Consider the following 12,707-nt stretch of genomic DNA (forward strand, 5'->3'; position numbering starts at 1 on the left):
ACTGATTTCAAGGAACAGAAAGGCAACAGGGTCTTTAATTATATCTATCATCATTTAAAATTTTGGCTCGTTAAATATATTTTAATTTTCAAAAATATGATTTATTATTCTTGTATTTTGCCAATGAAAAGTCCAGGATTTGATATTTTATAGTCTCCTGTTTCCATTTGCCTTTGTTAAACTGTCTTGATTTTGAAAATTTCCTCAAGTAATGAGGTGATAATGTCAGAGCTCTTGTAAGGAAAACTGGTAAACTTTTGTTCGAAACTGCAAAGAGAGTTATTCTGTCTATTTATTTCTCCAGATTTGTCTACAAGGATCATGTGTTAATGCATACAGTACACAGATATGTGCAGACAATCCTGGTGGCATTTGTGTTCCTGAGTAAGTGACCTCTCTGAACAAGTTTTTGCAATGTGTTAGAAATGGCTCTTTTAATTTTTTTGAAAGTCCGGTCATCAGCCAAGAGAGTGGATTGAAATAAATACTTGCAAACGTTAGCAGACCTGCCAACTAGTACGTTTTTGCTGTATTTCGTACGGAAAATCCTTGAAAATATGGGCAAACGTTTTTTCTTTAAAAAAAAATACAGATTTTGCTACACCGTTGGATTGGAATTCACAAACGTACACGACTGCAATAAGACTAGTCATGACCTCACTTGTGACCCTGAATTCAGCATGATAACCACTGATCTAACTTACTTATTGCTACTTATTACTTTTAATGTATATTCAATCTCTGTCTAACATATATATATTGTGTAGTAGTACTGTATAATACAATGTTAGGTATTGCAGGGTGTGACTATAATGACCCAGTTAAGATGATAGGTTTCATCAAAACATGTAATTTATTAAATGTAGTAAAGCTGCTTTCTACAAGGATGAAATTGGTTCATGCTGGAGTTGTCCACCCTGTTAACTTCAGCGGTGCCAAAGTGATTTGCTCTGTGAATCCTCATTCAAGAATATTTCACACCTTTGCCCCCTCCCCCCCACCCCTCTCCCGCTTCTCTTTTCCAAGTTGGTATCTTTGCCTTTAAAACCACAAAGTCTGTTGTTCTAATGAATTATTGAAATGCCTTCATTATGCAGGTGGATCACAGACAACTGGGATGAATGTGTAAATTGCTTTGAGTCCAGGGATATTTTCTGTGTTGAATTCCAAGATGATGGAAGCATATTGCTTGTTACCAATCTCAATCGCTGTCCAGCTCAGCAACCAGCCACTACAAGATTCTGTTGTAATGCTACGTAAGTATTCTCATGGTTTTTATATCGTTTGTTTTTGTTTCATGTTCTACATTTTGTAGGTATGAACTAGCTAGCTTGTATGTGTGTATGTATGAATACGTTATGGAAAAGAAGATGGGGAAGGTTTGTACGTTAAAGAAGCGAGGTTGTGAATTGTTTCTTTTGAATAAGTTGAATGTGCTGTTGGGTTTAAGAAATTGACACAACCATGCATGAATGATAATGACAAAATTTAGTTGGATTTTAAACTTCTTATTTATCTACACCTTGCTTTTTTGCATCCTCTGTGGAAAACAAAATTGTAGCCTTGCTTAGCTAGTTAATGGACGTTTTTTTTTTTTTTTTTTTGTAGCATGGTTCATTTGATGTTTTAGACCTTTTTTGGGTGTGTCAATAATGCAGTTTACAATCAATTCTATTCAACATTACGGTGTGGGATTGTTACATCATCAAACAGAAACCAACTTTTCTAAAAAGTTTGAATGAGATTGTGTTGCTTTGGGATCTGACGGTACTCATTTATTGATCTCAAAAACGAAACTCAGAAACTGAGTGTTAAAAATGTATCATGAATCTCGGGGAACGAAATCGGATGGTTTGGTAGTTGAATTGAAAGGCAGATCAGACCAAATTTTTTTTTCATTCTCTCTCATCCAACAGTATGTTAGAGGTGAATCTGACAATGTACTTGTTAAACAATTTGTACACTACCAGAGTTAAACTTTTTGAGGGCAGATTTGTATATTCACTTTAGTGACCGTTGAATAAAGTAAGCCTTTCTTCCGTGACATTTGTTACCTTGAAAAGTCTTGCATGGTACTTTTGCTTTCTCGTAGATCCACATTCAGCTACTTTACGGGCCCCTATGGAGAATGTTCTGCAACGTGCGGCACCGCAGTACAGACCAGAGTCGTGCAATGTCGTGACGAGAACGGTGCTACCGTCGAGGACAGTTCCTGCAGCGAAACAAAACCCGACACTCAACGAATCTGTACCGGTCTACCGGCCTGCCCTACCCAGAATACTTACTCGATATTTGCGGGTGCATTTTCACAGGTGCGTTTGCTAAGAACGTCAGCAGAAATTAGTCTGGAATTCTTTTGCACACTTAAAACTTCCTGTTCAGACGCTTTGAATGCCAAAACCTGGGGAAAAGAGAACAAGGGCGCGATCGGCTCTATGCAAATTGCGCGATGATAAACGGAAGGAATCATGCTGCAGTAATCCACAAAATTTTCTTCTCATTATCAATTTTGTCTCTAGATGAAGAGCACCAAAGTTAATTTGGTTTTCTAACTGCCACCAACAACGCAGACATTAATAGTTGAATAAAACAGTGTGGGTATCATGTTTAACGATTGAAGAACCTGCAGAATAGGCTTAAGAACAGTTTTCATCATACCGTAACTGTTGATTAGAACCGTCCTTTGTTTTTATTTTAATTCAATCTTATGTTTGTTCGCCTTTGTGCAGTGCTCAGTTACCTGTGGTCAGGGCACTCAAACGAGGACTGTATTTTGCATCAGGAACAACGCCGTACAAGTGGACCCCTCGGAGTGTGCTAATAATGGTCTCGAGGTACCAGCTAGCGAGCAAGTTTGCAACCTGGGGCCTTGTGAAGCAGAAACATATAGATTTATAGCTGGGACATTTGGTGCAGTGAGTATTCATTGTTGTTACAATACGGACAAATATTTCTTTCTTTCTGTATCTTGTGAAGATTCAGACATTTGTTAGTTGACCGCATCGTAAAATGAGACAAAAATGGCTGAATAGTGTGACCCTTAAATATTTTAACGTGATCTTTATTTTAACCAAGAAGTATTTCTTTCCGTGGCAAGTTCACACAAGATGCACCATGGTCATTGTGTTCTGCAGAAACATAATTTTCTGAATGCTTTTCATGAATTGATCAATTTATTGATACTAAGATTTCTGCAACAGTTCAGTTCATTTGCATGGCAAAGAAATGAACTAAAGGTCTTCAGTAGTGGCACCGTAATTTTAGCACGCTAAAGTTGCTAGAAAATTCCAAAATTACTTTCCTTGTGGTTTCCGCTCCCCAATAATTATTGCCAGACATAAAGGATCGTGAAAATAGACATTGTTGGTGAAAATATTTAGAGGTTTTAATATGTTTTTTTTGTTGTTGAAAAGTTGCATATGATTCACTCTAAAACTCAAATTTATCATTAGAATGAAAGGTTTAGACTAATGGTGAATTAAATATTCCGGTTGCTGAAACTGATTATTCAATATTTCGAATCAGTCTCAATTTTATTTCAGTCAATCAATCACAAGTATCAAACATTACAAAATGATGAGATTAAAATATGAGAGCAGGATCATTGGTATTGAAAGCAAACAATATGAACTAGCTTATTAAATCACACTAAACGTGTAGAACTTATAGTGGAAAGAAAATTGATCGAGGAATGTGCTAGAAAAAGTTCAATAAAATATGTGGAGTATGAGTCCAGAGATCAACAAGAACAAGCAACAAGAAAAAAGGATGAGGAGAAATGGAGACGCAGAACCCACCCATCCCACCATGTACCCCTCCATCACTACGACCCAGGCTACAGTGAACTACAAAAATGAGTATAGGAATATGTAGATAACAAAGGAGCTTTGTAAATAAGTTAACAAGTTAGCATGGTATGCAATCTGTTTTTTATGGCTTTGTCTTTTCCTATGGGTATATCTTGGACAGTCTTGTCTATTATGGTTGTAAAGCCTTTTGCTGGTTGTGGATGTTCCCCTCTGGCTGTCACCCCTCCCGGTAGTGTCCGTACTTTACGATGCACGGGTAGTCATGTCCCTTGCTGCTGCTGCTACTGCTTGGTTTGTTGTTCGTTGATGGTATGCGCGGCTAGCAGATCATAAGTCACACATATTTGCGATAGGGATTGGTTTGACAGATTGAACCGGATGGACCTCCGGTATACTTTCTGACGTATGTCTGTCGATTCTCATCCCACGAAAAGTGTCGCAAAGGAAGGTTACCGTGGTAATGTTAAAATGTTGTCGACTTTGTCGGACAACCTTCTGAGCAGTCAAGTCTCCAAGTATCGTTTTTTTATTGTTTCTGCTATCCGGTCTACTTTTACAACTTTGAGCCGTCCTATTTTAATTTTCACGTAGAGGGATACTTGTCCAGGGGGGGAAAATGAAATTCTAAATATCTGTAACCTTTCATTGCAGTGCTCCGTGACATGTGGAGTTGGCAGCCAGTCGCGAGTGGTGATCTGTGTGAACTCTGACAATAGCAGAGTGGATGAGGTGTTTTGCACTGCTGCTAGCCTGGTGAAACCTACAGAGACACAAGCTTGTTTTCTACCAGATTGTAACGAAAACGTCTTTGTATATACAGCTGAGGCCTTTCCTGAGGTGAGTCCCCTCAAAACTATGTTCTGAGATCTGAATTTCAAAACTTGTGGATTAATAGTCTCATTTTGATCTGATATAGTTGTTTGCTCATTAAAGATGTTTCTCAAGGTATTGTAATACACTAATGACATTCATACTAAATCATCTAATTTCTGTTTTAAAAAAATTTCAATTGGGTGCGGAGGCCAATGTTGCAGAAGAACAAAGTGCTCACCAAAGGCAAACCCACTAAGGCTGGGGAGTTATTTTTATTATATGGTGGGAGGGGGGGGAAGGGAGACAAGGGGGTCTCATAGGCAATAAGGATGTGTACACCAGGCCAGGATCTCACTCTTGACTTTCCTTTTCTCATGCAAAGTGCACAATAACCTGTGGAACGGCTGTCCTTACTCGTTCTATCACCTGCGTCAACCAGAATGGGGACGTCTTTCCGGATGCCATCTGCGACGGTCTCGGCCTAGTGAGACCGGATGAAGCCTTTGTGTGTGTGCTGCCAGCCTGCCCTACATTTGGTTATGTGGCTGGTACCTTTGGAGAGGTTTGTTAAAAAACAAAATTAGGACTTTCGCAAAAATGCTTCTTTTATGATTTTTTTTTTAATAGCAAATAAAAGGGAACCTTAAATAGTGCAGAATGTGTTATTTTGGAAATTTGTGGTCATTTCTCCAAACCCTGCTCGAAGTTTGCACTAATATGCTTGATTGTCTCGCAATGCCTTTTTTTCCACAAAGTTGTCAAATATTTGTCATAAAGAATGTAGTTTCTTGGTGTTGGTTAACTTTATGGATTAGCTCACCTGTTACTTTGTGTGTGCACATTTTCAACAGATAGACCTAGGCAAATATCCCTTTTTGTCATATTTTGTCATATTTCAAGTAAAGAACAGGATTTGTTGCAAATTCGAGGATGTTCGATAAAGCATGATACAGATCAACTTTATTGACATCATTGACGACGATACTTCAACCAAAACTTTGGCAGAGTTTCATAATTTTTTCATCAAAAATATCAAAATGCATTTTAAAAATACACATTTAGGTATAAAACACATTGCAACAGATTCTGGGCAATCTATATATAATAATTGTTCCATTGCAACCAAATTTGAGCATTTAACCAGATTTTTTTAATCCTTCCAGACTTTTTTCGGAATTCCAAATTTGGGTAAAGTCTGAATGTTTCATTTATTTTTATTGTTTTATTTACGTCATTCATATCCCTACACATAACAGTCGATTTGTTGGTCGTGTTTTCTCCCTAGTGCTCGACATCTTGCGGCAGTGGTGTTCAACTTCGTGCGGTGAATTGTGTCAATGAACTGTCCAACATTATCGTAGGAGATGAGTTTTGTACGGAACAAAAACCAGAGGAATTTCAATCCTGTTCTAACGGGCCGTGTGCAGTAACGTAAGTGCAGCCTCGGGCATTTCCTTTCCGTCGTTCAGGATAAGTTTAATATGAACCGAGTATGACAAGTCTTGACTTGCCTACTGTTTTATGGTAAAACCAATGTCAAGGCAAGGACATCAGGAAAGTGTTAACCCTGCAGTCACCGCTTCAAATCCCATTTTGATAATCTTGTTGCTGTTCTTAGGATTGGTCTCGTTTTGCCAAACAAACATTGCAACAGTTCCTTTGTCGCAAACTGTTCCCTGGTGGATTGAAAAAAGGTTAAAATTAGGTGATAGTGTCTCATTGGAGGGAGGGAAAGTATTTCAAAAGAGTCAAGAAGGTTTCACAATAGATGACTGTTTTCATCTTCTCACTGAAACAGATGATCGTTTAAATTTTTAGATTCTAGCCAATTGGACTAAACTAGTTATGTCGCTGATAGTATAGTATATAGTACAGCGTGACTGCTGTTGAATTTTTTAGGTCAGAAACAGAATGGATCAATTTGCCTCACACAGCATTGGATTCTAAGAGTTTGATGAATAAGTCCTGCCAAGTCTCTGATAGCATAGATTGTGGGAAACGTCTCTTCAGAAAAAGCATTATGTGATACAAGTTCCAAACATTGCTCTCTCTACAGATACCGGTATGTTGCGGGTCCTTATGGAGCTTGCAGCTGCGATGGAATTCAAACTCGCCTGATCCTTTGTGTCTCTGTGGATGGCCTCATCTTTAGCCCGGTCAACAGCTCTCTTTGTGTCGCTAATAATGTCGATCCTATCACACAGTCCCTACCGTGTACTGCCCCTGTCACCTGCTCATCTCCTGTGTGGGTCGCTACAGAGTTTAGCTCGGTATTCACATAAAACTTCCCATTTCTGAAGTTTTTTTTTTTTAAATTTTTGCCCTCTTACCCACAGTGTTTAATTACGCCTACCTACAGTGTTTATAGAGACGTGAAATTTTGCTCAATATATATCTATAAATTAAGTGCATGTTGTCCAGAAGGAAAGAGCAATACTGCCCTCTTTGATTCCTGTAAACTATGTATGTTTATACAGTATGTAATGACAGTTATGCTGAACCTGGTCATTGAGCCCTTTTCGGTGGTCTGCCACGCCCTTCCTGTTCAGCAATCTTAACATGACAAAACATATCATAACAGAATAAGTTTAATCACACACGTGCTACAGCTGCAAATCAATCAATGTATTTATGATGCTTGTTGGGTCGTTTCACCGTACATGACCCTATATCTTTCTGTTTTCTTATGACGGTAGTGCTCTGTCACGTGTGGTACAGGAATCCAGACTAGAGTTGTGTTCTGTGCGGAGAGTCTGGCATCCAACACCCCGGTAGCGGACGAGCTCTGTGTCCCAGGAGATAAGCCGTCGGAATTCCAGGGATGTAATACAGGAGTGGAATGTCCACCAGAGTGAGTCCAGATTTAATAGCAGGATAAATCTTTCCAGCTCATTTATCATTTCATAGTAAATTTCCTTTTTATTAAAAGATTAAGTCATTTTTTTAGGTTTAGGCTTAATACGTATTAATGTTAGTCAGTTTTGTGGTGATAATAAAACCTGGAAGCTTCAATATCCAAGCTGGAAGGATGTTAGATAACATAACCAGTTCAACAACAATCAAAACCAGTGAGATTTGGGATACCAATTAAGTTATGCTCATATTAAGTAATGCTCATATCAAGTTATGTTCATATTAAGTTATGCTCATATTAACTTATACTCATATTAGGCTATGCTCATTTTAAGTTATGCTCGTATTCAGATGTGCTTGTATAAAGTTATATTCAATTAATTTATATTCATTTAATTTAATGTTCAGTTATTTTGTTCAATTAAGTCATGTTCAATATCAATTCAGGTATGTTCATACCAGTATGGTTACCTTCAGTACAATCATTGCACATTCAGACCTGTTTCTGTGGAAGAGTTCCCTTTTGATGTATTTTTTTCTTTATCTTCTGTCTTTCCTCACATCTGTATAATTTCTGTCTGTAGTCTAACTTATCAACCTCTCCTGCCTCTCCTCTGTTCTCAGGTATATTTGGTTAGGTACCGAGTTTTCCCAGTGTTCCGTAACCTGTGGCGAGGGCATCCGCACACGAACAGTCTTTTGCTACAGCATCGGGTTAACGGGAGCACTCGAGCAAGTAGATACTGCCAACTGCAATGCAGCCGAGGAACTTGAATCAGTCGTGGTCTGCACAGAGGGACCGTGTGACGGTGTGTTCATAGCCTCGGAATGGTCCGCTGTAAGTTGATACTTTTCGTGCGAAGTTTTTCAAAGGAGAAAACCTTTTTCAGATGGAATTTTAGCCTTTGAAGAAGATCCTGCTAGGATCAAAACGGCAGGCCAACTTACTTTTACACATACTCTTACACAGGCTCTCTAGTGGATAAGCAGTTTGCTAACAGTTTTATTTTATTTTTATTTCAATATGTAATTAGTAAAATATTTGCATGAATGACACAGAATTTTTATCAGATTAATTTTTTTACCAGAAAAAACTTTTGAAATTCTTTCCAACATCCTTGTTAAAGAGTGAAAGATTTCAATTTATAATTTTTGTTTGTTTTGCACTTCAAGTGTTCGGTGACCTGTGGGGAAGGAACGCAAAGCAGGACTGTTCAATGCTCGCGCGACAAGAGCAACATTGTCCCTCTACCTCTCGATGAATGCGACGGGGATGTACCCGCGGATACAAGAGCTTGTTACCTCCAACCTTGTCCGCCTGCATCTGGTTGCGATGTCTCCTTGGAAGCTCGAGTCACCAGTACCTCAATCAGCAGCCCTAACTACCCTGCCAACTACCCCAGCGACCTGGAATGCCCCACGGTGATCAGAGCCACCGAGGGGAACCACGTGGAAATCACGTTTACAGACTTTGTTTTGGAAGGAGGCTGCAATTATGATTACGTATCTGTGAGTACACACTATACTAAAGGGAACTGTTTAATGCTTCTTTTGAAATGTTCTAGATCAGAGAAATGGGAGGGGGGTGGGGGAGAGGGTGGTAGGTGTTGTTTCTTTAGTTGTTTAATTGTGAAAGTTTTATTTTGTATGTTCTTCCTTTTGTTGAAAATTTGATATTTTTTTGGAACATTTTAAAATGTTTTGAATGTTGGTGAGATAAACTGCTCACGCCCTCAGGATGGGTTGATGGAAGCATTCCTGATTCCAAGAGGGGTATAAGAATAAAGTCCCTTTATTAGTCGTAGCCTTGATTTAAAAAAAATCTATTGCTGTAATAAAGTCACCAGTTTCAGATATTTTTTCAGTAGCTGCATGAGTGCATTCTTTGAAACAAAATAAAAATTCTGGTTTGCGAATTTGCATCGTCATTCACCGTGCATGTTAGCAATTTCTTATGCATTTTGCTGTTTTTCTTGATTTGAAGCTGGTGGATACACTAAATAACAACACAGAGACTCTTCTATGCGATGAGGGCAGTATTTCTGAATTGCCGTATACTTATAAATCGGTCGGTCCCGTGGTCCAACTGCTCTTTAAGACGGACGTCAGCATCCAGAGACGAGGATACATAGGGTCTTTCCAGGCAGTCACCAACGATGTCTACGAGTATATTACTGGAAATTATTCAGAGGTGAGAACCACGACTAAATCTTTCTCTTTGTTGTTTTAATACCAATCAAGATTTAATATCGATAAGATTCTGCAATAAAAAGATGACTTAACAAATAAAATAAATGTTGATATGTGGTAGACTGTTGGAGAACAACTTCTATACCAACATTTTTTTTTTTGTGGAGAAATGAACTTTAAACAGGTGAGGTTCATCAACTAAAACGACTGGCCTATCAAATCTAATACTCATATCAAAGACTAAAATTCTGCCCTCCAAAAAAATGTCATCCTATAACCATTGAAATACTTCTTACCAAACTGGACATGACACCTTCAGAAAGTTCAGTTCCACTGAAATCAAATTTTTCCTTATCTTTGTGGAATTGGCAATATGATGAAAGAAATTACTTTCAATGAAAGTCATGATCAGACATTCATTTGAAAATAACATTAAAGCTACGGTGGGGACATAATAATCACCCAAATAATTTTTGTAAGTTATAATTTTCCAGTATGCTTTAATACCGTATGAGAGAATACAATTTTTTACTTGATATTGTCGAGCTGACCTGTTTGAACCCCTTGGCATGCATTTCTCTTAAGGGGGGGGGGGTTGGGAACTTTGCCCCCCTCCATGCCCTCCCCTTTTACCCCTTGTCTTATTGTCTTTGGTATTCGCTTTAACCTTTGTTTCATTTTTACAGTGTGACACTACTTGTGGTGAGGGCATACAAATTCGAGAAGTCTTCTGTATGTTAAATGGACAAGTGGTAGACTTGGCCGAGTGTGCTGGTTTGGATAGCCCGGCAACCGCTAGGACATGCACATTGGCTATCTGTCCTGGACCAGATGGTCAGTAGCTTCAGTTCATAGCTGTGTCTGTATTAATTTCATTGACAGTTTGTGTATTAGAAGGCAAAATTGTGGCAAAATTGATACATTCACCTTTCTCATGGAGAACACTCATAATTTCTAGGGAAAAAATGACTACTATGATCCTTAACACGTTTTCATTAAGATAAATTACCTTTTTTTGCTAAGAACAAATCTTTGAAGCTGATAATGTAAAAATCTTGACAACTTAATTGTGACTACTGGCTGTCTCATTTTGTTATTCAAATTATTCATTTTATTCATATATTTACTCATTTAATTCATAGATTGGTACAAGCTAATGCAGTTAAGAGTGGCCTCTAATGTAACAGAAAAGCATGATAGATGATATGCTAGATTGGTTGACAAATTTTCAAAACACATAGAACAAATGTTATGGTGACTTTTAACCAGGATATCTGACTTGTGTCATAGAATTCATCAGAATGTGAAAATTGTTCCTAAAAGTTTACATCATAAACTGAGCAAGGAAGACTTCACTGAACTTTGGTACCAACAGGAAATGTTTGTATTGGTTTAGTTCACTCAAATCCCTTTTTAAAAGCAGCTTTTAAAGGTATTTTAATACCTTTAAAAAGTAGTTAATAGTTTGCTCCAATAGTATCAGAGACTCCACTTCTTGTATCTTGTAAAGGTTTGACAAATATTTTCTTTTTCCATTTTCTCTTTGCAGTTTGTGGTGTCGATGTCCTACGAACAGAACCAGGAATCATTACCTCTCCCGGTTTCATTGCCAACTATCCACCCAATGCCACCTGCAGTAATCTCATCCAAGCCCCAGAGGGAAATGTAATAAGGATATCGCTGCAGTTCTTCAATCTCGAAGACTCTGCCCGCTGTGAGAAAGATGCTGTGTTGGTAAGATTTTATTGTGACGGCTGAAATAATCCAATTCAACTTTATTTCTCATGTTATCGTAAGTTAAGTACAGTACAGTTCAATAGAAAAGTAATATAATGCCAAGACCCACTAGCAAACAGATACTGTTTACAAGGCAAGTGACCTTAAAGGTTAAAACATAACCAAAAAAGAGCTTCAATTCAATGAAAAGATAATTAACAAAATAATTTAACAAGAGAGGTATCTCACTCACCAAGTTTGAAGAATATGGCCCAGCTGTTTAGGATGAGTTTTTGACACAAAATTGGACACACAAAGACACCCACATGCACACACATTAACAGGGACACGTTTTGACCCCTCCCTCCCTCAGTCATGGACTTTCAATTACCATGGGTTACCACACCATGGATGACCCCCGAGAGTAGCTACTCTGGAAAATTAATCATTACCATGGCAACTGTTGCTATGGCAATTGACACAGCTGTGTATGGCCCAACTGGTAAAGGAACTACAGTATCTCATCCTCCCCATGGGAGCAATGAGATAATAAGTTCATAGTACACTGAACACAGTAGATTGCTCACCAACCTTTAACCTGATCAAGTGTATAGTAACTATTTCCTCTCCAAGGGACTCCTCGATACTTGCATGACGCAACATGGTCGTGATCATAGGGGACTTGGGTCAATGGTGCATCGAGTTGTTTGTCTTCTACTTTTCCAGGCTCTTGCTTGCGTGAGTTTTGTTTCATGTACAGAGGAGATGTACCGAGGTGTAGTCTCTGGCCCTGTAACTATCGTTAGAATCTATTGGTGTAGGACGTAGCTGTAAATAACCTATTGTGCCATTTAGATCAAAGCAACAAGCATTGTTAAAAGCCATGTTACAGTTAAGCAGTGTTTGATGCTAAGGAGGTTCTGCAGTTAAAACACACGATTGTGGTTGATCAGTCACAACTCTTCACACTTCAGAATGTCAAGAGTAGATGAGGATTCCGTCTCCACAAACGTTTGCCGCCTCTCGCGAACTCACCAACCTCTGTTCTTCCTCTTTGCTTAGATTTCCGACGTGTTGTCCTTGGCAGAGCCACTATCTTTCTGTGGAGAGTATCAACCACAGGGAATATTTTTGTCACAGAGCAACCAGGTCCGAGTCGTTTTCCGATCTGATGCCGAAGTTGAAGCCTCTGGCTTCCAGCTGTTCTTTGAGTTTGTGACTCCTGTTGGTAAGTTTCTATCATGTTTTTTCTATAGTTTCGTTTAGTTTTGTTTCTTGCCTTGTAAAATTATCGTCAAGTAACTCTGATGCCTTGTTCTCTGTTCC

The 12,707-nt window shown here is 38.5% G+C and overlaps 1 protein-coding gene across 1 annotated transcript in view; it reads left to right on the forward strand.

Annotated features, from left to right (window-relative positions):
- The window catches only part of LOC139963522 (uncharacterized), a 64,738-nt gene that overhangs the window by 10,332 nt on the left and 41,699 nt on the right, over positions 1–12,707 (forward strand). Inside the window, exons 12-26 of the mRNA XM_071964358.1 lie at positions 305–384; positions 1,098–1,256; positions 2,093–2,312; positions 2,730–2,915; positions 4,461–4,646; positions 5,005–5,184; positions 5,908–6,053; positions 6,679–6,892; positions 7,319–7,473; positions 8,100–8,313; positions 8,649–8,984; positions 9,460–9,666; positions 10,352–10,499; positions 11,215–11,399; positions 12,444–12,609. Of these exons, the coding sequence (XP_071820459.1) occupies positions 305–384; positions 1,098–1,256; positions 2,093–2,312; positions 2,730–2,915; positions 4,461–4,646; positions 5,005–5,184; positions 5,908–6,053; positions 6,679–6,892; positions 7,319–7,473; positions 8,100–8,313; positions 8,649–8,984; positions 9,460–9,666; positions 10,352–10,499; positions 11,215–11,399; positions 12,444–12,609 (2,782 nt within the window). The remainder of the gene's footprint in view (positions 1–304; positions 385–1,097; positions 1,257–2,092; positions 2,313–2,729; positions 2,916–4,460; positions 4,647–5,004; positions 5,185–5,907; positions 6,054–6,678; positions 6,893–7,318; positions 7,474–8,099; positions 8,314–8,648; positions 8,985–9,459; positions 9,667–10,351; positions 10,500–11,214; positions 11,400–12,443; positions 12,610–12,707) is intronic.

Source organism: Apostichopus japonicus, chromosome 22, assembly GCF_037975245.1.
Source record: "Apostichopus japonicus isolate 1M-3 chromosome 22, ASM3797524v1, whole genome shotgun sequence".
In the NCBI taxonomy this organism is placed as follows: domain Eukaryota; kingdom Metazoa; phylum Echinodermata; class Holothuroidea; order Aspidochirotida; family Stichopodidae; genus Apostichopus; species Apostichopus japonicus.